The sequence below is a fragment of the Eutrigla gurnardus genome, assembly GCF_963514095.1.
Source record: "Eutrigla gurnardus genome assembly, chromosome: 7".
Taxonomy (NCBI): domain Eukaryota; kingdom Metazoa; phylum Chordata; class Actinopteri; order Perciformes; family Triglidae; genus Eutrigla; species Eutrigla gurnardus.
This window is the reverse complement of record NC_139921.1, coordinates 25,154,553-25,180,823: the sequence shown is the minus strand read 5'-3', so window position 1 is coordinate 25,180,823 and position 26,271 is coordinate 25,154,553. Positions and strand designations below refer to the sequence as shown.

General features: G+C 43.0%; 1 protein-coding gene across 1 annotated transcript in view; it reads right to left on the bottom strand.

Moving 5' to 3' along the window:
- akap6 (A kinase (PRKA) anchor protein 6) overlaps positions 1-23,520 on the bottom strand; it is a 135,498-nt gene extending 111,978 nt beyond the window's left edge. Inside the window, exons 1-3 of the mRNA XM_084013869.1 lie at positions 23,382-23,520; positions 7,840-8,139; positions 7,446-7,617 (exon numbers count right to left, since the gene is read on the bottom strand). Coding sequence (XP_083869995.1) covers positions 7,446-7,617; positions 7,840-8,057 — 390 coding nt within the window. The 5' untranslated portion in view covers positions 8,058-8,139; positions 23,382-23,520. The remainder of the gene's footprint in view (positions 1-7,445; positions 7,618-7,839; positions 8,140-23,381) is intronic.
- Positions 23,521-26,271: the final 2,751 nt, after the last annotated feature.

The window sequence follows — 26,271 nt, the reverse complement described above, 5'->3', positions numbered from 1 at the left end:
TACTTTCTTCTTGTTTTAACGGGACAAAATAAATATGCATGCTTTTGTCAATTAAACACTGATGTGTTAGGATAGAAAAGAAAATCCCTTTTTAACGTTTGGAACATTCCCAGGGTTGGAAACTAGATTAGCATCCTGCTTTTTATGGAGCGACAGCAACACGTATGTGAGCAGACACAGACATGTGAACGGCGTCTCCTATATTTGCAGAAGGACAGATGAAGACGCGGATTTATTGATAGAAACACCACAGAAGAAGAGGATGAGGTCCGGAGCGTTATTAGCGACGAGCAGCTGAGCCTCAGACGGGTTCAGGTGCTGCTGAAACTGGAGGGAAATGATCGGGGAGGAGGAGCTTCTGTGGTCATTTACATAATTTGGTTGTTTGGTGGACAACTGTTCAAATGCACAAAAAAATCATGACAGATTTTCAAACATCAAATCTGCCGTTGATCCCGGAGGTCGACCAACTGAAGCAAATCACAGCGTTTCTTTCTGACTTGAAAGAAAAATATCCCTTTAAAATCATGTCATTGTGTCACAAACATGGTTTTGTGTAAAGCGTTTAACTCTGAAGTCCTCCTGCACTAAAACACTCTCATATGAAACTTCAATACGTTTCCATTTTAATCTCTCAACAGACATTTGAAGAAGTCATCTAACCAATCAACCGCCTTCATCACTTTCTCTATGAGGAAACTTTTAAAGTCTCAACAACCAACACGTGAGTTTCTTACCTTTTCACAAGCTTTTTTTTCTCTGGATCAATTACTCACAAATCTGAATTCTTAAAATTAAAAATTAAAAAAGCCAGAGAGAGAAAGTTAAATGAAGTTTATCTGCAGTTGAAGTTGCAACGAGTGTTTTTCCATCCAAGGCTGCAAACACACACCGCTGCTCCCATGTGGGAAATGGTGACAGACTGACGGCCCAGCAGTGAGTGTGTGTGCGTGCGTGCGTGCGTGTGTGTGTGTGTGTGTGTGTGTGTGTGTGGTGACCTGCTTCTAGCGTGGGGGTGTTGGGAAGAGGGGGGGTGACAACAGTTGGGGAGGTTATTTTAGGACCAACCTCACCCCCCCCCCCCCTCACACACACACATTGGTGCCATTCTTACCACTTTAAACACACACACACACACACACACACACACACATATATATATTTTCAACAGAAGTCAGAATAAAACGTGTTTCTGTATACAGCAGAGATCAGACGTGTGATTTTACCGCCTTAAAACCTCACAGTAATAAATTCATCATCTTAACGTATGTGCAAAGAAAACAAAAAGGGTTTAACAAAGTCTGAAAACTATGAAAGAAAGGAGTTTCTCCTAAAATGCTTCAGTAATAACCTGACGGAGCGCTCGCTTCCTTTTAGTGTTCATTCAGAAAACTGGACGCAAGAAGAAATAAGCACCAGCAAAACGGGAAAACTTAACTAAACGTGCTGCTACTCGATGCCTGCATGCACATGGTTACGTGTCCGTTACTGTACAACACGCCACGGATGAAGTCGTCATGACAACATCAGTGTTTACTTGGGACTAAAACACAGAAGGAAAAGTTTTGAGGCTTTAGTTTGGAGTTTAAAACGCTGATATGCTCCGTCTCTCCCTCATGCACACAAACTCTCTCCGTCTGCAGCGCAGCAGCTGCCAACTGTAACAGTTGTGACGGGGGAGGAGGGGGGAGAAGGGGGAGGAGGGGGAGGAGGGGGGAGGACAGAGACATGAAGGTTAAGGTTATTTACTGGGAATAAACTCACATTCATCATTACAGTTATAGAACTAGAACGGGGCCGTGACCACCGTCTAGACTCTCCTTTTTAACTCCGCAGACGTCTCATTTTGTTGTTTTTATTAAATTCCTATTTGAGGATGAATATGATATTTGATGATATTTCAGTGGGAGAAGCTGAACTTGGTGAACCAGCCTCCTTCAACACTCCTCTTCCTCTACGTGCCCATCTATCCCTGTGTGTCCAGAGAACTTCCCAGGATTCCTAGCGTGGCGAGGACGGTGACATAAGCAGACGGGAATAACCCGACAGCCAGGAGACAGCGGGCCGCTTCTGGACTTTGAGCGTTTAAATAAAGCTCTGCGGGTTTTGAATCGGTCGACTAAAGTGATCGGATTCAAGTTCGGGACGATGGCGATGATGCAGGAGTGGAACGTGAACTCATAACGGCTGCAAACAGGAAGTGGAAAGATTCATGAGGCTGATGGGAAAACTTGAACAGTGTTTTAAAAAGTCAGCATGCACAAGACCAGGACCCGGGCCCAGCTAAATGGAACAGGGCCACAATTGATGTCCGCAATGAAAATGCATCAAAATGCCTGCCGGGAAAAAGGTCTTTTAACGGCACATTAATACAAGTTAAATATAGTCGATAATATTAGTCGAGTCCTAGTGTTTTTTTCATTTTGCAGATGAGCTCACTGTAGAGACCTCTATGTCCTCTACAGTCCTCTATACATATTATAACTAGATTTAATTGTACATATAGGTACATATATATATATATATATATATATATACACACACACAAACACACAATGTACATCTACATATATACACAATTTAATGTTAATATTGAAACGGTTTCATCAGTTGGCCTCAATCAGCGCTCTTTTCCTCCTTAAAGGATAGTTACTTAGCGTTTATTTCAATGAAAATCTGCCATCACTGACTTTAGACTTGCTTTACTATGATGAAATACAGAAAATAGTACAAAACATACTTCTAAATATATATTCAATATATATATTCAATATATATATATATATATATATATATATATATAAAATGGTTTTCCTGAAAATCTCCAATGCACTTTGGGATGACATTATTAAGCTGCTGACTGAATCAATAAAAATACTGCTGCATCTGTGTCTTTTGACTGGTTGAGTGTGTGTGTGTGTATGTGCATGTGTGTGTGTGTGTATGTACATGTGTGTGTACATATGTGTGTGTGTGTGTGTGTGTGTGTGTGTGTGTGTGCAGCCTCTCCCTCTCTGAGCAGCACAGGACATTCTCCATGCAGCTGTTACACACACCGCCTGCAGCCGGATGCCAAGAATGGCTGAGAGGCTGTCATACCAACACACACACACACACACACACAGTTGCATCACTATAATCATGTCCAACAGTCGCTCCCTGGCAAGGTCAGGTTATAGAAAGATGCCCTGCAGGCAAACGCATTATAAATATGACAGAGAGAGGAAGCGAGCGGCCCGGGAGAGAAGAAAAGGAGAGGATAAAAGAAGAAGAAAAGAGCGGCGAGGGGAGAATCCCATTTTCAAACAGCAGTCTTGACGATCTGTCCTCTTCCATCTCTCGCCCCGTCGCCAAGGCTGACGCCACGCCGACCGCCACGCCAACCGCCACGCCCGCAATTAAGTGGAATTAAGCTGGGAGCCCGCTCCGGCCCAGACGCTACCTGAGGGATGGAGCTGAATAACAGGAGCTCTTCATCTGAATGCAGAACCATACTAAAATAACTTTGTTATAAAAAAAAACACAATCACTTCCAGGCTGCAAGCAAACCGCTCAGGTGAGCTGCAGCCAATAGGAACGCTGGAACGGGAGCGGCATACAGAGACCAGGGGCCTGTACTACGAAGCGAGTTCAACATACCCAGGGTATCTTTCAGAGATCCAGCTTAAGTAACCCTAACAAAGGCAATCGGAGATAAGCGGTCACACGAAGCTGGTTATCAACTCGTTAAGTCAACCCAGGGTTTACCTGTCCAGCTATGAGCGCGTGCACATGAAAGAGGCGGCGTTCGCAGCATTTGACCAATCACAAACATGGATCAGTCTACGGCAGCGGAGCGGCGTATTTCACGTATGAGGAGCGAACCATAATCTTACAGAAATACGAAAAACTTAAACATATAACGCAGGCAAAAGGCAACAGTTTAATCTGTAACATGCAGGAAGGACAGCTGGCAAAAACTCGCCGACTGTGTGGATGCGGAAGTCGTATTAATAGTATTAGTAGTATAATATGACTGCCCCATCATAAGGACACTACAAGATCTGACTGATTAATTCGTCACCTTAACTTCGTTGATAGCTTAGTGGTAGAGTTACCGCCACATGTTACAAGGGTCCTTGCAGCGGCCCCGGTTCGAATCCGCCCTGCGGCCGTCTTTTAAATCATGTCGTCGCTCTCTGTCGTCCCTTTAACTCTTATGATGTCCTTCAGCAATAAAAGGCCGAACACATAACTTTAAAATAATGAATGTGTTGCTTGGATGTATTCTTATAATGTGGTTTATGACAATATCAGCCTCATTCTTTCAGCTGCAATCCCGGCGGTGTAAAACAGGCTTGGGAGCAAATCAAATAAATATAAAAACATAATTCATAGTGGTAAGTAGGCTGAACGCTGACAAAGAAAAATCTTTCCCTCCGATGAGAATCTGTATCTCTCATAAAAAACATCGTCAGGGACAGAAAAAGGGTTTTGCCGGTCTCTGTACACTCTATAGTTCTCCTACGAGACCCTCTCACGATCCACCGAGCTTCTTTTTTTTTTTATATCCGCGCACCAAGACAGCTGATTGGTCAGTCGGCGGTGTGTTTCTCCACGTTGATCTCTTATCAGGAACATAACCTGCTCCGGAGCAGGTTAGCTCCACAGCGTAAGTTACCATGGCGATCTACCCCGGTAAGAAGTGAACCAGCGTCGTAGGACGGAAAACCCAGAGTTAACGCTTAAGTTACCTCGCTAAGCACAAATCCTGCTTCGTAGTACAGGCCCCTGTTCTGTCTCCGGCCGACGTTCATGAGAACAGATGTGTGATGAATTAAATCTACTGATGGTGAAATATGTTCAGGAAGCAATCTTAGAATTGATCTGTATAAGGTCACGTGTTTTAGTGTCGTTCTTATTCCCAGCGTGAAAAAGTAAAGCCTCTGAAATGAACTTAAAGTAAAAAGTATTCCTATGACGGACATTTCTACTGGTTTTTATATTAATAAGAAGAAAATATCGATAATTCCCCTCAAATACATCAAAACTAAAAAGTGGAAAGTGCTGATATGTTTAAAAATGTCGGGAGTAAAAGTGAAAAGTTGTCAGAAAAAAAAAAAAAAAAATTCCGTTAACCGCGTGTTTACGATGACCGTAGTGGATTAGAAAGAGACGCCATATGAATAAACACATCAGAAGCATTAAAGCGCTGCATAAACCTCCATCAGTCGTAGAATGTGATTTGCTCCTTGTGGTCCTGATGATGCAGAATGACCATCGCCAAAACCGTCCAATAAGAGTTCTCAGTCAGACTCTATCGCGACACGTTTTGTAAAAGAATCAGTGTGAACAGAAACCGGAGCGGAAATAAAGCAGAATAAGTTCTGGACCAAATGAGCTCCAGGTGTGAAAGCAGCCAGTGGACTAATCCCAGCGAGGCCACATGCACCACACCAGGGTCTCCCCGGATTGGAATGCAGCCACCGCTGTCTATTTTAAATCCTTCTCTTACTGGGACACTGAAAAAGGCATTTGGATGTTCAGCATATCTGACAGTAACACGTTCCTCCACTATGTGTTGTAATGTGGATGTTTCACCACTAGATGGAGACGTGAACCAGAGAATGAAGATGCTCCGCAACATCCACCTGCTCTCATCAGGAGGACTTCCCTCTCTATTCTCCTTCACTTTCTGGTAGTTGCACCACATTCTCACCAGCAGAGGGTGAACGTCTCGTCTTTGCTGCCCTCTAGTGGTTTAACGTGTCACCTTTCAGCAGAGATAACCAGCAAAACAGCCACTCTGAAGAACTGTTTTCCAGTAAAACTACAAAGTGGAGGATTTAAACAGAAGCACGATGATAGATGATTAAAAAACAAACAGACACTGGTGCCGTAAATTAAGATTCAATATCAGGAAATGTTTGGATGATGTCCAAAGACCAGGACCAGGTCCAGACAGGAAATGTTAAGACTAAAGCTGACGTTTATGATTCTGTGATGCTTTAAGGTTCCAATCATGACAAACATAATGCTAATAAATAAATAAATGATGAGCAGGAAAGCTGGAGGATAACATGAATGTTAATTAAGTCGCTATTCTAATAAGTTCAATTAAATTAAAGGACATTTTAATTGAATTGGAACCATTCCGTCTTTATCTCTCACCGGCTAAGAAGGTGACGGTATGAAACATGATGCAACAACATAAAACTATTTAAAAGATGATTTCATTCCCAATGTGAACGGTAATGACAAACGTGATGTCGTATTAAAAATAAACTCTCTTGGTTCACAAGAAGTAAAAGACTAAACATCATCACTGTTAGACCAATAAGGGATTTAAAGAAGAAAATAATGAATAATAATAATAATTCTGGTTCCTCCAGGTGAAAGCCAGGTAAGGATTCAGGGTCCCGGATATAAATATGTTCAGTAGAAAAGGAGCTGAAAATGGACGAGGCTTGGATTCATTTTTTGCATGATCATAGCGAGTGACTCAGCTACAGATAGGAAGTAGAAAACGCACACACACACAGTCACACACACAGTCACTCTCACACACACACACACACACACACACATACACACACACACAGTCACACACAACAGAGTGGCTACGGCTCCGAGTGTCTGGAGCTGGAAACACGACTGCTGCCATGTTTTATTCACAGAGAAGAGAGAGGAGCTAAAAACAGGACAAACAAGAAGGAGACAGAAAGAAGAGGGTGGATGAGGAGAGGAGGATGAGAGGAAAGGAAATGAGGAAAGGACATTAAACAAGAGGGGGGAAGGAGAAAGGAAAAGGGAGAGGAAAGGAGAGCAAAGTGAGGAGAAGAGAAGAAAGGAAACAAGGGGAGAGGAGGAAGCTGAGCAGCTGATGAAGAGGAAACATTGGAGTTAAAAATAGACCCTCATCGATGAAAGAAAAACAGCATCTTTCTGAATGAACGAGGGAGTGGATCTGCTCAGACATTTGTCTCTTCACACAGAGGCGAGCTCACGGTGGACTCATCTCCAGTTTCTTCTTCTCTTATATAAAATCCACTGGCGAGGAAGAGGAGGGGACGAGGAAGAGTCAAACTGGTCACTGGAAAACGCAGATGAATAAGTGAAGGGTCAGCTTCGTGACTCTTGGGATCGTTACATAACGCCACGGAAGAGGAAGGAAGGGCATTGTGGGTAATCCACTGATGATGAGAGGCATCGATACGCGTCTGCATGTGTGCCGGCGAACTCTCAGAGAGATTCAACGGTTCAGATGTATGTTTATGTTGTTTATTTCATCTGAAGTTATTAATAAAGAATAACAAAATGTCCAGGAATGAAACTCTAATTAAGAGCTCTAGTAATCTGTAATAATCACAGAGGATGTGATGTTAATCCCACGTCTGTCTCTTTCTAAACGACCTCCCATATTCAGATTCAGCGGGTCAGGTGTAGTGGTGTCGTAGCGGGCGTACCTTGAGCTGCACCAGGTGGACGTCCACGTGCCGGTTGTCGGTGTCCTGTCCCACGGAGTGCGTGAGCTGCGTGACCCGGTCGCTGGTCGCTCTCAGCCACGTCTCGATCTCCGGCAGGTGGAGGACCACCTTCCAGTCGGCGCCGGTGTGGAGCGGCGGAGGTTTCCTGGACCTGAAATACGTAGAGACTTCAAGCATTAAACAAATAAATTAAAGGACATCAACCGCCACTGCGGTTGCTCGTAGCAACGGTTGAACACACCAACAGAACACGTAGGTTTCAATCGGATGCATTCAGCTGAAAGTCACCAGTTAACACGGTCGCTGGTTGAAATGGAACACCCGTTGATCTGGAACGATAATAAGGTTGAGACTTTTTATTGAAAGATCTTACCGGTGGGAGGGGTCCCGCCCCAGCTGACGTCCCCCCACAGTGAGGCTGCCTCGGCTGGGGCCTGGGCCGGACGACGAGGCCCCGTCCTGGGGCTGGTACTCCAGGTCCAGTCCAACGGCGGGGGAGGGGGAGGCGTCGGGGTCCAGGGTCGGGGTGACGGAGGTGACCATCGGGGACGGAGGCTCGGGGGTCACGGGAGAGAGAGCTGCCATGCTCATGGTGAGAGAGAGAGACAGAGAGACAGAGAGAGAGGGAGGCACGGGATTCCTAGAGTGGGTGGACGAGCCTCATTGGAGTAAACTGGGGAGAGAGAGAGAGAGAGAGACGTAGAAGACAATTAATAAACAGAGAATTAGAAGGAACAAATAAGGCAAGAAGACATGAATTAAAAGAAGAGGAAGGAAAGAAAGAAGGACAGAGGGAAGGAAGGAAATAAAGGAATAATACATATCATAAACATAGCAAGGAAGGAGGGTAGTAGGAGGTTATTATTTTTTTATAAATAACCAAGATGGGAAAAAATGATGATAATTAATATAGAAGGCTGGAAAACAACAAGTAAAGAAAGTCAAGTTGAAAGGGCAACAAACAAATCTGATAAAAGTGACTGAAATTAATAAAATATCTGAAGTTTCAAAGGAATGCAATTAAAGTATTTATTGCACTTTTATTTCAGTATTTATACAAATTTCTGCAACTTACAATTCTATATTAAATGCAGTAAATTGGTTATGATCTCTGACTGAATCCATTGAACCTTTGTAAGGTTTAAAAGAAGTCAAACAACTACAGGAGATACATTCTGGGGATTTTATGAAACTGATCCATAACACCGAAACCAAACTGTAGTAACAATGTAGGAATATGAGACGATGATATCTAATATACCAAATGAGAACAACAAGGTAACGTCATACGAGCAAACCCAATGGACAGCACTGGCTAATAAGAAGTGAGGAGTGAGTGATGAGCCAATCACAGAGCTGGATTACTGTCTGAACTTTCAGGATACTATCGGATGTCCAGCTGTGGAAACACACAAACGCACGGATAGAAATGTCATCGCGACCTATATTACCCACTGTTCTGTTTTTTCTACAGTGGCCCGAATACGCCGTCATAGCTGTACTATAAAATCATAGCATGCTAACATGCTAAAGTAAAATGGTTAACATTGTCCCTGCTAAGTCTCAGCATGTTAGCGTGCCGACAAAAGAAGTTCCCGCTTTGCAAGATCTTCAAACCCAAACTGGTTCTCGCAAAATACAAAGAGATTCCAGACAGAAAGAGAAGCGTACCGGTCGATCTGCAGATAATCCCATATCGTACACCAGACTTCCATATGTGGATCAAACTCAACACACTGTTCTCCTCTCCGTCTCTCAGACATGGCTGACACAGCATGGCACTGCACACACACTTTCCTCACACTGTGTGTGTGTGTGTGTGTGTGTGTGTGTGTGTGTGTGTGTGTGTGTGTGTGTGTGTGTGTGTGTGTGTGTGTGTGTGTGGGTGTGTGTCAGCTGTAGCTTTAAATCCTTTTCAGCAGCGAACAGACAAATAAAATGTTTTATTCATATCCTCTTTTCTCTGAATAAAATATGCATCCAGCTCCCAGTTCAGCCGTCTGCAGCTTTTAAAATAGCATAATAGATGGGGTGAAAATACTCAGTAAGTAAATATTTCTTGTGAAATAATAAAAAATATCAATTGTGCAAAAAAACAACAATAAATGCAGCTTCAGATGAGGTCTGACCACATATTTATTTGGGACATGAACCAAAGGAGTGCTGGCATGTTGACTTATCTTTGAATGCGATTTAATAACGACAATAAACTGATTAAATAAAATGTGGTGCAACTATACAACATAAAAAGATCCTAAACAGAAAGATAAGTACCTAGAAATCATTTATACTACCAAAACTATTTTTATTAAAAAAAAAACAAACAACAACTTTGACTGAACATTAATGAATGACTTATTAATGGCATTTTCCAGTAATGAAAATATAGATTTAAAGGTGAGGTCATTTTTAAATAAAAGACAGATGTAAAGCCATGGAGACAAAAATATTAATCAAAATAAAAATGTAAATATCAGCAGAAAAACAAATATTGCGATGTGATAAACGGTGGATTACGTATCATAAATCAGTTTTCAAACCTATTAATCGTTAATAGTTCATCATTTTGTCCAAACCCTGGATTAAAACAACCTGAGGATTGGTTCGGGACGTTTCTACTAGTAAGTGAATCTTTGATGTTTTAATAAAAGTCAAAAAAACACTTCACTTACTGATTTTGGCATTGATGTAATTTATTTGTATCCACTATTTTTATTTATGTATTTATTTACTCACAATCCTTTCGGAACGACTTCTCTTTTTAGAACTAAACTACAAACGTTCCTGTTCTCTCTCCCTGAAACACTGTGCTCATTGTGAGGAGAGCACTTCCTGTCTGCGAGGCCTCGTCAGGATGAGAACACACATGACATCATTGGCATCGGCCACATGACCACGGTTCTCAGTCACGATTATCACATGACTCATCCTCCAGGATCATTACTGTAATGTAATGTAGGTTTGCGTCACCGTGAGTCACAAATCCTTTAATAAATCATTTCACATGTATATGAGAAACCCACTGAAACCAACGTTCATGTTTCTACCGATCTGAAAGTATGTTGCATTGTTTGCTTTTCCTGCAGACACATTTTATATTGTTTTATGTTACTCTAACACCAAACACAGGACTTTCATCCAGGAGACTGCAGTTCCTGTCGGGCGTTAAACTAACTCGTTAGTAAACAAAAGCTCTACTAAGCGGTTTTGTTGCCAGAACCTGACTTCCTGTGAAGTTTTTATTTTTATAAACGAGTGTGTGTTGATGGAGGGAGGGAGGTCGTAACGCTGGTGCCGGACGTGAACATCCACCTCCACCTTTATGGGTCTCGCCTCGCACTTCTCTCGTAGAGTTACAGCCTCAGTCCCCCCCCCCCCCGTTCTCAGATGGACCGGTCTGACCTGGATCACCATCATGAATCCCGGCAGGCAGGTCGAGTTCTGCTGCTCCACTGCTGATGCTGATCAATACAGAGGTCACCTGACTAAACACGTGATACGGTGACGCTAGAGAGGAACGTAGTTTCTTTTTCCAAACTACAAACAAAGATGGCAGCCAGCAGGCATCTTTCAGCTCCACTTATAAGTATAGCTTTATGAAGAGACAAGTGTATGACACCAACCCCGCCCCCCTACTGCTACAACAGAGCAGAGTTCATGTTCACGACTTAATTAGAACATAAATAGGTCATTTTCCTGCAGAGATGCCAACAGGGACACAGGCTGGACATGTGACTGCACTCACACACACATATTTATATATATATATAGTATACACACACTCTGAAACACACACACACACACACGCGCAAATTGTTTACTGTCGACACAAATCACCACGCAGTTAAAACTTAGGAATGACTGTTGTATTTCCCTCCATCAGAATCTAGATTAATGTACTATTAATGTACTTGATGTACCGCACAGAGATAGAAAAACCACAATCATCAAGTAAGTAAGTTATAATACACAACATTTACATTTAAGTGTTTCAAACTGTGACTGAACAACAACAACAGCCTTCAATGAGACACAGAATGTGGCGGTTTCCTGTGAGAGCACGTAAACACAGTTTCATTAAAGCCTCCTGTGTTCAGACATATTCTGTCATAGTTCTCACACACACACACACACACACACACACACACACACACACACACACACACACACACACACACACACACACACACACACACACACACACACACACACACACACACACACACACACACACACACACACACACACACACTCGTCTAATCTGTGTGTTTCCTCTCCGTTTCAGAGCAGCGCCACGTTATAGATCTGTGACTCAGCAGTCTTTGGCGAGATTAAAGCAGATTAAAAGCCACGCTGGGAGATTCTTTTATGTAACACAGCATCTGTTTGATCAAGAGCGCGGCTGAAGCCTCTTCCACTTTAATCGAGATGCTGACGAGTCTACCAGCGCTCCTCGACCGTAGCTTTGAACGTGTGATTTTCCTTTAAAGGGTGCTGAGTCGCTGAAATTCCCACCCGACGTTCTTTTCATGGATTATTTCTAGTTTAATAGGAAAAAAAGGGGTGCATCTTTCATCAGCTGCAGAAGGCAGAAAACAGAAGGATACTTTAATATCCTAGAAAAGTTGTCATACTACTGATAATATTAATAATAATAATAATGATGATAATAATGATAATAATAATAATAATAATAATAATAATAATAATAATAATAATGATAATAATGATAATAATGATAATGATGATGATGATAATAATAATAATGCTAATAATAATAATTAAAATAATAATAATTATTATTATTATTATTATTATTATTATTATTATTATTAAGTGTTTTCCAGTAAAAACATGATTAAAAAAAAAACGTAAAACAAAATATACAACAATATAGAATCCGTTAAGAGAAAGTAGTCCCGCAAGCTTTTTACTCCTGTGGACTAAACTGAAAGCTCGTTGCTGCGTTTCTGTAAAACAACCAGCGTATCACATCCTCCTGCCACGATGCTTCACAGCCCACAGCTAGCTGTCCACTCAGGCCACGCCCACTCCCACAGCTCGCCTAGACCGGATCCGGGGGAACTGAGCCCTCAGCCCACGTAAACTAAAACTAAAACGCTGCGAGTGACCGCTGACATCAGAGGGACGGAGAGCGTGGAGCCGGGACGTAAAATAAACCGTGTCGAGGTCCTGGAGAAAGAAAAATACATTCACACCCTCACACACCCACACCCTGTCTCACAGGGGTGCTCCAGTCCAGCCCCAGTATGAATAATGAATCACATTGGAGGATCCTCCTGGTCCCGACTTTCTCCCATCGTCTTTCTGATACCGAAGACGGAGAACAAGAGGAGCAGAGATGAACTGGGAGGTAAACTATGTTAAGAATGAACTGGTAATAAGAAAGGAGTTTTATTAATAACAGCATGGAGGTTTGTTTGCCCTGGGTTTCATCTCTCAGGCTACAAACACACCTGCAGACAAAAGTCAGCGCCGTCTCCCTCCATCTCAGGTGCATTACTTTCCTGTCCAACAAAATAATGTTTTTGTGTTTAATGTTATTTAAATGACTTCATTTTAGGAAGTTCAAGAAATGAAGTGACTTGAGTAGAGGGTTTATATCAGGCTTGAAGGCTTAATTAATTAATAATAATGTATGTGTAACTCACAGCATCACATACTTTTAATAATCCAGACCAAACCATTAGCCTGTGGATGCCACCCAGTAGTCATAGATAAGATTACAATAATTATATTACAGCACAGAAGAGCTGACGTGATCAGACAAAGAGAAAGAAAGAGCTGCTTCAAATCATCCGACACGTTCAGTGGTCAGAAACAACGTGAGAGAGAGAGAGAGAGAGAGAGAGAGAGAGAGAGAGAGAGAGAGAGAGAGAGAGAGGGAGGGAGGGAGGGAGGGAGACAGAGAGAGAGAGGTCAAACTAAAGGGCGTTATCCAGCGACAACAGTACAGCTCCATTCAACGAACAAAGCGCTCCATTTGATTGGTTCACTCCGACCTGATCAATGACTGATCAGGTTTCTCCACGGGAGGTTTTTGTTTTATTTGTTTTATTTATGAACAATTTAAACCTGTTTCATCAAACTACATCAGACAAAATAACTTTCATCTTTTGTCAAAATGAAAATCTAAATTTTTGGACCATTAATGAGAAAATATTATATATTCTATATTCTTTTACATTTCACTTAAGATTTTTGGGCGTTGACGAATCACATAAAACTTTGAAAACGAAAAACGAAAAATTTAATAAGACGGTTAATTACTGTTTTTAACGACCCACTCCGACTGCATACCGGTAATGACAGATCGTATATAAACTTAGCTGCTCAACCTGTTGCATTAATCCTTACCTTTAACGTTAGCCAACGTTTCTGTCTTTGAACGCAACAAGAGTTTCCAGGATAGTTTCCTGCTAGAAATCACTCTGTGTACGCTGTTGTGTTTATATGTACGAATATTTATTAAACACAAAGGTCTCTCATTTCAAGAGGAAAAGAGGATATAAAAGCTTAATTTTAAAAATGTATTTGGTGAATGTAATAAAACAACCTGCCTTGTTGAATTTTTAAATTGAATTGATCATTTCTGTTTTGGCTACATTGCTCTTCTGATGCTGCTGTTCTCTGTTTGACACTCAGAAACAGAAATCCACTGCCACACCCCGAGGTCTGTGCAGATGTTATCGATACTAAGAAGGAGGAGGAGGAGGAGGAGGAGGAGGAGGAGGAGGAGGAGGAGGAGGAGGAGCTGAAACAAGGGAGGCTGCCACAGGAGAAAAAGGCAGAGGATGAAAGGAGAGGAGAATATGGACGACAAGAAAGAGGACAAAGATGAGAAAAAAGAGGGGAGCACAAAACTATAAAGACGAGGAGAGGAGGAGTGGAGGATGTGAGGTTGCTAGGATACGAGAGGAGAGGAGATAGGACAGTCAAGTGAAGGAGAGAAGAGGATGAAATATGAGAGGAGAGGGAGAACAGAGATGGAGGAGAGGAGAAGGAGCAGGAAAGAGAAAGGACAAGGACTTTCATCCAGGAGACAGATGTTGGTGTCCCGTGTAAAAAGGAAAGTTGACATTTTTTGGTTTTGGTTTTGTTGCCTCAAACTAACTTCCCGTGAAGTTTATTTTGAAAAACCAAAATACATGCATGTAACGAGCAGATGAGGAGCGTAGAGCATCACAGTTTAAAGCTTCGGAGCTCATTTGTAGTGAGAACATGTTGAATTAGTCTATGAATTCATGTTATGGCTAAAAAACTAACAAAGAAAAGTGGTTTGTGAGGTAACGGTGACCTTTGACCAACAAAACTGAAGCTTTCTCAAAACCAGGTGGATGTTTGTACCATCTGAAGAAATACAGATATCGTATTCACGAGGACGGACCAGACAGATGGAGAACACGAAAAACACCTCTGGAGACGGGGAGACACAACAAAGAGAGATCCTGGATGGAGGCCAGACCTCAGGTCCCTCTTCAGACTAGAACAGACCCCAGGTCCCCCTTCAGACTAGAACAGACCTCAGGTCCCCCTTCAGACTAGAACAGACCCCAGGTCCCCCTTCAGACTAGAACAGACCCCAGGTCCCCCTTCAGACTAGAACAGACCCCAGGTCCCCCTTCAGACTAGAACAGACCCGGTCCCATCATGGGCTCAACAAGTCAACAACAGTTCTCTGACAACAAGGTGGACTAAGACCAAACAACGCTGTGTGAACAGATATAATCCCATAAATCACCTTGACACTCTTATTAGAAAACACGTTGGAAATATTAGATTTGATGGTTTCAGCAGAAAGATACATCATCTTCAAAGATCCAAGGATAAACAATGACGAGTCGACGTACAATCCTGCTAAACTACTACGATTTATTTTATTATCTGCAGAGAAAATAGGAATCCTCCATTTCTGTCAAAAGTGAACCAGCAGTTAAATCACGTTATAATATACTTTTCCAAATAGCTGAAATCTAGTTATTTTTGTGTGTGAATGTATATGCATGTATGTATTGTAAACTAATTGTATTGCTTTTGTTTTAAAATATCCAGAAAATCACTTTGTGCTAATGGATAGAAAAGTCTTCTATGAGTAAAAAAAACATATTACCATACGTTCATTTATTTTCACATGTTGATACCAAACGTTTCTACACGTGTAGAATTGAGCAAAGTGGATCACTCAAAGTGAATATGAATTATTTAGGTCTAAATGACTGTATTCATATGCTGTCACCTGCTGCAGAGACGAGAGAACAGGCGAGATGAACACAAATGAATCCCCCATGTTCAAATGTAATAACTTCTGGATAACCCTGAACCTCTCACACACACACTTACATTCACACTCACACACACAGTTAATTTAAACATGGGGGGATGGTGGGTGATCCGAGTACTATTGTGTGATAGTGGAGGAGGATGGAGGACCGGCTGGTCTCTCTTCACACAGAGAGTGAACATATAACATCAGTTGGATCTCTATGTGCAAAACAAATGTTGTGTTTGTGTTTAGTAAAGTGTAATAAAGAGCATCGCGTCATACCATAGTCAACAATGCTTCCCTTAAATTATAGGCAACAAGATTCAAACATGTGAGACAATATGTCACCCGATTTTAAGTGAACACTGACAGATTGAATATCTCCCTCAATGAATTTAGAACATACAGGATTTAAAGGGCCAGTGTGTAGCATTTAGGAGGATGTATGAGCAGAAACGGGGCTTTAAATAAGTACGGAAACTGAGTAAAACATGAACAAGGTAACGTAAGCAGAAAACACGTCACAAACATTACTAACGCAACTTCAACATTGCCCAACTTGGGAGATGAAATCCATCATTATATTACATCATCACACAGCGTCTAATAACGGCTGTATTTATGTCTAGGTGACCTTATTTGGAGTGTTGATGGAGCAGCTACGATGTTAGCATAGCCTCGCAGCCATCACACCAGACTCCATTCAGAAAACCGGCGTTTTAAAAGTAGTTATCTTGTGGACTTGCAGACAGACCTAACAAAGCATGACTTCACACTTTTTACTGATCATGATGGAGTTATTTCAGCATCCTTTTCATGCTAATAATAATAATAATAATATTGACAGTAAGTTTGACAGAAGAGGAAATGATGATTGTTGCGATTAAAAGCATCTTATATGGATTATTGCTGCCAGAGCTTTTAGATTCCATTATTCTCTTTACATACAGACTGAAGTACAGAGTCAGCGATTTATAATCAAGAAATCAAGGCAGCAAATGACTTTTGGAGCATTTTAAGATTTGAAGCTTTTTGTGGCCAACAGATGTAGAAACAGGAGGCTGCACTGTAACCTGCAGCAGCATCACTATCCTCCCTCCTCCTCCTCACCGTTGTGTCCCTGCTGGGGAGGAAGGGCGTCGGCTCTGCAGCCCGGACCAGCATGCACTTCACCACATCAGCTGTTAAAGTGAAATGATTTCTGGTTGCAGCACTGCACGCACACCTGCCCACACCACGCTTCTTTCACAGCAAGTAGGAATAAAACAAAAAGAAAGAAAAGAGGAAAGAGATGTTTGACTGGCTATGAAACATATTTATCTAAAACTGGCAAGCTATGAAAATGACCAAGCATCGCCATCCTGAAATGCTTCCAGGTGTGTTTACTGAGTGCTTGAGAAATTAACTTGACCTTCAGGAAACACGAGAAGCCGCTGGTTAATTACAGAGGATCCTGTGGGAGGGTCTCGCTCATTAAGCGTGTCTCCAGTGTGAAGCTGCAGGCAGGAAAGTAGGGACTGGAGGTCACGCATCGAGGTCAGGGGCTAACAGCTGGCGGGACGCTAACGGCAAAGTAAGCAGGAAAGCAGCTTGAAAGTGAAAACAAATACCTCTAACCAGATGGGTGATGAGCTGCTTCTTCCAGCTGTCTTATCTGGTGATCCGGAGGTTAAGAGGTCATGTTTGTATACCTGCTTCTAACCCAGTCATGCTGTTGCATTTACGTCCTCGGACGTCTCTCTCCTCCGTTCTCGCCCGGTCTCGTATTGAGATAGTTTCTTTCACACGGACGACGACGGCTGCACTCATTCCGTGATAAAGTCATTATCGGGATTATTGTGTTTACTGGTCATTTCTGTTAAGTTCTCAACTCAAACAAACTTAAGTAAGCATTAAATGTTTACAGTACTGTTTTAGAAATAATAATAATCATAATTGTGCCATGAATTAGACGTATGTCAATTTAAAAAATGACTTGCAAGTCAAGAAGGCCTCACTGGTCTAACTGTTGAAGTATAAGACTGAAGTTAAAATACATAATTCGCCAGACGACTCACCCAACCTGTGTGTTCGGTACCAGGATGTAACGTCACTAACTACAGGTCTCCTTCTTTCTGATAAAAAAAGACTTGCTGGATAAAACTCGTTACCTACGGCACACTGAGATCTTCTGGACTTCATTTGAAAAATTATCTTTTAAATTGGCAAACATCATGGTCCAATTCAAACGGGGTAACAAGCGTTTTTGTCCTCTCAGGCGTCACTTTGCCTTTCTATACGTAAATACAAACTTTCAGACACTTTAAAACGCACAGACAAAGAAGAATTTGTTCAAAGAGTGCGATGCAAGCAATGATCTGTGTTTCAGAGCACAGCGTCGTCGTTTTCTGTGTAAGCCACATGTGTACACATTCCTCCATGAGCCAGATATAATTAACAAATGAGTAAATCCAACGGTTTTCCTGCACTAGATGCAAATCTGCGTAGAACCTACAGTCAACAAGGTGGCAGTGAGTTCCTGAGCAGGCAACAAACAAACAAACAAAATTAGAAGAAATATAAAGATGATTTCAGCAAAGTAGAAACAGAAACAAGTGCAGCTGAAACCTACTAAGACCTTACAAACTACACATTCCCACAAACATACAGCTTGAGGACATGCTGAATAAATACATATAAATAATGTGTTAAAGCAGACTGAATGCTTTAAACACCACACGCTGCAATATTTGATCTCAAAACAACCAAAACAAGTTGGGAGTTACCAAATCACATTTATAAATGAAAACGTCCTCAACACAGCAACGTGGATGAGTCCACGGGAAAGTCTTTTCTCCGTTAAAAAGATGCGTTTATTTAACTTGTGAAAACGTTCTGCTTCGTCTCAGCCTGGATTTACTCCCATGATGCACCTGGAAGGGGAGACGCTGCACCCACTTTAACCTTCCCCACCTTTCCTATGACATCAACACCACCTGAGAGTCTAACCGCCCCAGATGGTTGCATCACATCTGTGGGGAGGAAGGTGGAGACGGGGAGCTGAGCTGCTGTTACTACTTCCTGTTCTTCCCCTACATCCTTCTCTCCTCTCCTTCCCTTACATCCTTCTCTCCTCTCCGTCCCCTACATCCTTCTCTCCTCTCCGTCCCCTACATCCTTCTCTCCTCTCCTTCCCCTACATCCTTCTCTCCTCTCCTTCCCCTACATCCTTCTCTCCTCTCCGTCCCCTACATCCTTCTCTCCTCTCCTTCCCCTACATCCTTCTCTCCTCTCCTTCCCCTACATCCTTCTCTCCTCTCCGTCCCCTACATCCTTCTCTCCTCTCCTTCCCCTACATCCTTCTCTCCTCTCCTTCCCCTACATCCTTCTGTCCTCTCCGTCCCCTACATCCTTCTCTCCTCTCCTTCCCTTACATCCTTCTCTCCTCTCCTTCCCCTACATCCTTCTCTCCTCTCCGTCCCCTACATCCTTCTCTCCTCTCCTTCCCCTACATCCTTCTCTCCTCTCCTTCCCCTACATCCTTCTCTCCTCTCCGTCCCCTACATCCTTCTCTCCTCTCCTTCCCCTACATCCTTCTCTCCTCTCCCTCCCTTACATCCTTCTCTCCTCTCCCTCGCTTACATCCTTCTCTCCTCTCCTTCCTCTTCATCCTTCTTTCATCTCCTTCACCTGCATCCTTCTCTCCTCTCCTTCCCCTCCATCCTTCTCTCCTCTCCTTCCCCTCCATCCTTCTCTCCTCTCCTTCCCCTACATCCTTCTCTCCTCTCCTTCCCCTTCATCCTTCTCTCCTCTCCTTCCCCTACATCCTTCTCTCCTCTCCTTCCCTCACATCCTTCTCTCCTCTCCTTCCCCTCCATCCTTCTCTCCTCTCCTTCCCCTCCATCCTTCTCTCCTCTCCTTCCCCTACATCCTTCTCTCCTCTCCTTCCCCTTCATCCTTCTCTCCTCTCCTTCCCCTACATCCTTCTCTCCTCTCCTTCCCTCACATCCTTCTCTCCTCTCCTTCCCCTACATCCTTCTCTCCTCTCCTTCCCCTACATCCTTCTCTCCTCTCCTTCCCCTACATCCTTCTCTCCTCTCCTTCCCCTACATCCTTCTTTCCTCTCCTTCACCTGCATCCTTCTCTCCTCTCCTTCCCCTACATCCTTCTCTCCTCTCCTTCCCCTACATCCTTCTTTCCTCTCCTTCACCTGCATCCTTCTCTCCTCTCCTTCCCCTACATCCTTCTCTCCTCTCCTTCCCCTACATCCTTCTTTCCTCTCCTTCACCTGCATCCTTCTCTCCTCTCCTTCCCCTACATCCTTCTCTCCTCTCCTTCCCCTACATCCTTCTCTCCTCTCCTTCCCTTACATCCTTCTCTCCTCTCCGTCCCCTACATCCTTCTCTCCTCTCCTTCCCCTACATCCTTCTCTCCTCTCCTTCCCCTACATCCTTCTTTCCTCTCCTTCACCTGCATCCTTCTCTCCTCTCCTTCCCCTACATCCTTCTCTCCTCTCCTTCCCCTACATCCTTCTCTCCTCTCCTTCCCTTACATCCTTCTCTCCTCTCCGTCCCCTACATCCTTCTCTCCTCTCCTTCCCCTACATCCTTCTCTCCTCTCCTTCCCCTACATCCTTCTCTCCTCTCCTTCCCCTCCATCCTTCTCTCCTCTCCTTCCCCTCCATCCTTCTCTCCTCACCTTCCCTACATCCTTCTCTCCTCTCCTTCCCTCACATCCTTCTCTCCTCTCCTTCCCCTCACATCCTTCTCTCCTCTCCTTCCCCTCACAACCTTCTCTCCTCTCCTTCCCCTCACATCCTTCTCTCCTCTCCTTCTCCCTCACATCCTTCTCTCCTCTCCTTCCCTACATCCTTCCTTCCTGCTCTGTCCTGTCCTGCTTTGTTAAACTGAAAGCAGAAGTTGGTCATTTCTGGTTTCAGGAAGTTTTTGTCTGAGGAAACACAACAGCAACGTAACAGGAAGTTTCTTTGATTCCAGGATCATCTAATGCCCCATCAGAGACACACAACCTGCCCCACCCAGACTTTGATCAGCAACAACAGACGAGGCCGATGATCACGCATGTATTTCTGAGAAAAGGAAATGTCTCTTAGTTTTAGTTACTTGCAAGGGAACAAAACACTAAACAAGGACAATATACATCAGAGTAAAGCTACAACAGCCTCCTACAGCCTTCCAAATACACACAATGTTTACATAAATCATCTCAAACGTTTGTCTGGCCGAAGGGAAACGTAGTCGCCAGGAGCGGCCATTATACTCTTTTCTCACAGTCAGTCACTTCCTTTCCTTGCTTCCTCAAAAGGAAGGAAACTAGGGGTGGGTAAAAATATCGATTCAGCAATGCATTGCGATTCTTTTCCCCGCAATTCAATATCGATTCAGCAATCTTCTGAATCGATTCAAGCCCCTGGCCAGTGGGGGCGCTGTGACCGACACCCTCGTGTGATTCGCGCTGTACGGACGGGGGCCGCACTAGACCAAACCATTACAATATGGCGACCGGAGTGAGTACACACCGGCCGTGGAAGCGCCGCGAATAGGCGCGTAGCGGAGCCCGCTTCCTTTCGGCGCCCCTGTTAAGCTATGGTGTCGTTCACACCAGACACGGAGCGCCGCGAATAGGCGCGGCCGTCCCGCGCCGTGAAGCGATCGTTCCGCCGTCTGCTCTATTTTTTGCGCGTCCCGCGAGCGAACGCGTCAGTTCTGGCAGTAAATCACACAGTAGCTGTGTCCCAATTCAGGGTCTGCAGCCACAGCTAAAGAAACACGAGACAATCTGGCCAATTTTCAAAATAAAAGCAATTTTCAAAATAAAATACCACGATTGACAAATGCGATCATATTTGTGTATCTCAACTCGCACTGGGAAACAGGAAGAGAAAATACATTTAATAAATGAGTGAAGAGTAGATAAACAAATATGTGCATTTCAACGGTATATCTGCACTACTACTGTCTACTACCATAGCTTCCGCGGCGGTTACATGCACTGTAGTTCAGTGTTTAAGTAGTGTCCTGTTTTATCATGCTATGAGTTATACCACGGCTGTTCATAAGGCATGAAACTAAATAAATTATTTGAAAAAATGATCTGGTACTCTTACTTGTGTATTTCTACTTGAAACTGAATCGATATCAAAGCATTTCAATCAATATCGAATCGAATCGATATTGAATCGAATCGTGACCCAACGAATCGAAATCGAATCGAATCGTGAGATTCTAAACAATACCCAGCCCTAAAGGAAACCCTTAACTCCTAAAGGAAACTGTATCAGAAATATAATTCAAGAGTAAACTTAAAGGTTTCCTCTAGAATGTGGACTTTGAGAAGCAACAATAATCAGACAGTCCAACTTGTGAACAAATCAACTGCACAACACAAAGCTCTTAAACGTCACAGATCACCTTACCTTATCTACACCTTATTTTGAAGAGAAACTTCAGGAAATGAGAGCAATCACTGACAAGTGAGGTCACTGTGTCCACGATGTCACATGATGACTAAACAGGAACAGTAACTGGATGGATTCAGGGACGGGATGAGTAAGGATCTCAGCTCAGAAAGATCTCACAGATCCCGTCATGACCTCACTTTTCGGTAATTAATGAGATCAGGATGTCAACGGGGTTTTTTACAAGTTTTAGAAGTCTAGATGATCAGGTGGGGAAACACTAATGTTTCCACACAGAAGAAATCAACTGAGGAAACCTTTCATGTGCCTTTCACCTCCAAATAAAGTGTTTAAATCTGGATAAACTGTTTGTTTCCAACCTGTCTGATCGTCTGAATGTTTCCCCTGTCAGACGTCTTCTACACACCTTTCTGACGCTGTAGCTGGGTGACAGTGTGACAACTTCCTGAAACCGACAAGCCAACAAGATTGCTGATTGCAGGGTCCCAGACATGTAAAATGTCTGCCGTGCAAAAGGCGTGTTGGTCAGGGGCGTGGAGCGGAAAGTCTCAACTTCTCTATTTGTTCACGCAACTGCTTCCGACACTTTGGGTCCGTACAAACGCCACAAAGGCTTCGATCAAACTGTCCGAAGCGTGCGCCGTCATTGCATCTCGTCCCTCCCTGTAACAGCAGACCGTTCGCCTGGCCTTCAAGTGGAAACACGTAAACACTTTGACCAACAACTTGACCAACAACACATGGCACGTTGCTTCCAGCATACAATAAGTTAAAACATGAAAATCTGAACTTTACAAGCCGAGATCAGGTCTGAAACACTTGCTGGTAAAAACACATGCATGAGGGTTTTTAACCCGGTGAGGGACACTTAACACCAGGGGATGGGAACCAGAGAGACAGCCCGGTATGAAGCGGGGCAGCAGATGGGAGCAGCGAGGAGAGCGAGGTGTTGGCCTCGTTCTGTATGCAGCAGGCAGAGCGAGCTCTTCTGCAGAGCAGGCCTCCACAACAAAAGCTCAGGGAGACACACACTGGGAGTCACCTCCCTCTGCTTCCGCCTCTCCCTCTTTCCACCGCATCACCGTGGCGGCGTTAGCATCACACAGCTCATTAGATCTGCATTCCATGAAGGATTAAGTTAAACACACACTTCCCTCATTCATACACACAAAACAGGAGGGAGGTGACACAGAGCAGCTTCGGCAGTACGTACCACATCTCTTCTTCTCCTTCTCCTTCTTTTTAGTCCATGTCGTTGCCTTCTTCTCTTCCTGAGTGTCAGACAGTGGAGGATGCAGAGAGGGAGGCAGGCAGGCAGGGAGGGGAGGGAGGGAGGTGCTTTTGATGTTGTGGCAATCCCACTGCAGAGAGAGAGAGAGCGAGAGAGAGAGAGCAAGAGAGAGAGAGAGAGAGAGAGAGAGAGAGAGAGAGATATGGTGCTTACAGAGAGGATGCTAAAGCTAAAGTAGCCACAAGCTCAGTTCGGGACGGTGGGATGGACGGAGGGAGGGATGATGATGATGCGGCACCTTTCAGTATGGAAACAGAGGGAGGCAGAGAGAGAGAGGGGTGCCCTGTTACCTTGGAAACTGAGATGATGTGATGGGGAAGGTGCAGCTGAGCTCCGATTGGCTGACAGGGTGTGGTGCTCCCTTCCTGAGGGAGGAGGAGGAGGAGGGGGATGACAGAGCAAAGGCTGCGATGTGAGAAGCAGCTGCTCTCTTTCTTTTTCTGTGCCGGAGGAGAAAACGCTGCACAAGGAGGACAGAAAGCCATCGACGCCCCCAACTGGTGAGGTCTGGAAGATGTTCAGAAGACAAGCACTTCTTTGTTTTTTATCAAAACAAGACACTTTATTTTACCCTTTCCTAATCATTTCCTAAAAAACAAATGATTTAAATTTAGAAATCATTTCCTTAAGAGAAAAAAAAATTCTGAATGTACATTCCATTTAAAATGTTTCATTATAACATCCTAAAAGTGATGAATGAAACATCTGTTTAGTCCAGTATTTGATTTATGTGAAATGCACATTTTAAAAAATGGATTTCAAATGAGGATTTAGGAAACAAAGAATCTGCTTTAGCACCGTCAGTAATTAAGTAAACAAACAAATACATGGATATATAAATAACTGATATGTTATTTGATGTCAACATTTAGAAGGAGCAGAATATAATTAGCGAATACTTTTGTTTGGTTTAATATCTGAAATATTTTCTACATATGTAACAATTACAGCAGAGAATGATGTATTCAGTCTTTCCTCCCATAATGTAAAAATACTTCATTAGAAGTTTAAGTGCTGCACTGAAATGTTAGTGCAGGACTAAGTTGGTCACAGTTTCAACCGCTCAAAACCGATCCACAGCGCCATCTGCTGACAGACTCAACAAAAGCTTTAAAAAACAGTTGACATTTGGCATGTGCCAAATGGTGAGTTTGATACCACACCCTGCCTAAATATCTCGTTACCAATACTGTATACATTAAAATTGTACATGTTTGCAGTAATCTGAAGTCCCCTATACTTAACTGTATGTGATTTCTTATTATTTAAAACCATATATCACTTTTTTGTAAAACAGCGCCCCCCGGCCCATCCGTAACAGTTCAGGTGGAGAGTGGTACTGCATTACGGTAAACGCAGAAAGGCTTCCAAAACAAAAACACACTAAATGATAATACATTCAGATGAAGTTCTGTGAGAAGTTGATGAGAGAAAAATCAGTAACACCACAGTAACTGTAGAAAGCTCTTTTTTTAGTTGAAATGTTTTAGAAGAAGGACGTTACTGTTTTTAATTTCTGTCCACTTTACTGGGAAACACGGTAAAAATAACACTTTAACTCGTGCTCTTTGGAGGATTATGTGTGCCGATTTACATGAGATGATTGGAAAGATTCAGAAAATATGCTGAATACAACTTCATCATAACATTTGGTCGGGAAATTAGAGCCACGTTATTTTCCTTGTTTTTTGAATGGAGTTCTGCGGATACATACACCAACTCAGAGCGGACTGTACAACCGGTTTACTCAGTACTTTTCTTACAATACGTATTAATACAAAACCAGTAAAAAATAAATGGTATATTTATTTCGCTAATGTATTAGTATTCTGTAGTAAATATAAACAATGTTACAAATAAACATTATTTAATATCCTTATGTAGAGTAAATGGAAATTACCGTGATTTTGACCCGTTTTCATCGGGAAAGGAAAAAGTCAAAAATGGAAAGTAATCCAGGGGGAAAAAACGACAGCTAGTTAGCATACCGACCGGTATGACAAACTAGTTGGCTCTCCAACGCCACTGTTGAGGAAAATGTCCGATAAATTACTGGAATCCAACCGTTAAACTAACCGTGAAGCTACGTGACGTCAAACTAGCTGTAAACGTAACCGCCAAACTAGCCGTTAAACTAGCCTGAAGCTAACCGTCAAAGTAGCCGTTAAACTAGCCTCAAGCTAACCGTCAAAGTAGCCGTTAAACTAGCATCAGGCTAACCGTCAAACTAGCCTGAAACTAGCCGTTGAACTAGCCTCAAGCTAATCGTCAAGCTAGCAGTTGAACTAGCCTCAAGCGAACCTTAAAACTAGCCGTCGAAGTTGGCGCGTGACAGTCAAGTTGTTCCTAAAATAACCGCCTTAAACGTGTCATTCTCTCTGCTGGCCACCAGGTGCGTCTCCTCTCTGGTTGTATAGAAGTCTATGAGAAAATGGTCCTACTTCTCTCTTGATGTATTATCTCAGTAAACATTGTAAACATGAGTTTATGGTCTCAATCTCTAGTTTCAAGTCTTCTTCAATCCAGCATGATGTTCATTTAGTACATTATGGTCCATTTAGAGTCCACCAGACCAGAAAGCAGGGGATGCTTTAGGGGGCGGGGCTTACCTGCTGATTGACAGGTCTATTTAGAGTCCACCAGACCAGAAAGCAGGGGATGCTTTAGGGGGCGGGGCTTACCTGCTGATTGACAGGTCCATTTAGAGTCCAACAGACGTTAAGTAAATGTACAACTTAATATAAAAATCATAATCCAATAATGACATACATTATTCTGTATTTTAAGTGTATCTCTACACTGTGGTACTTTT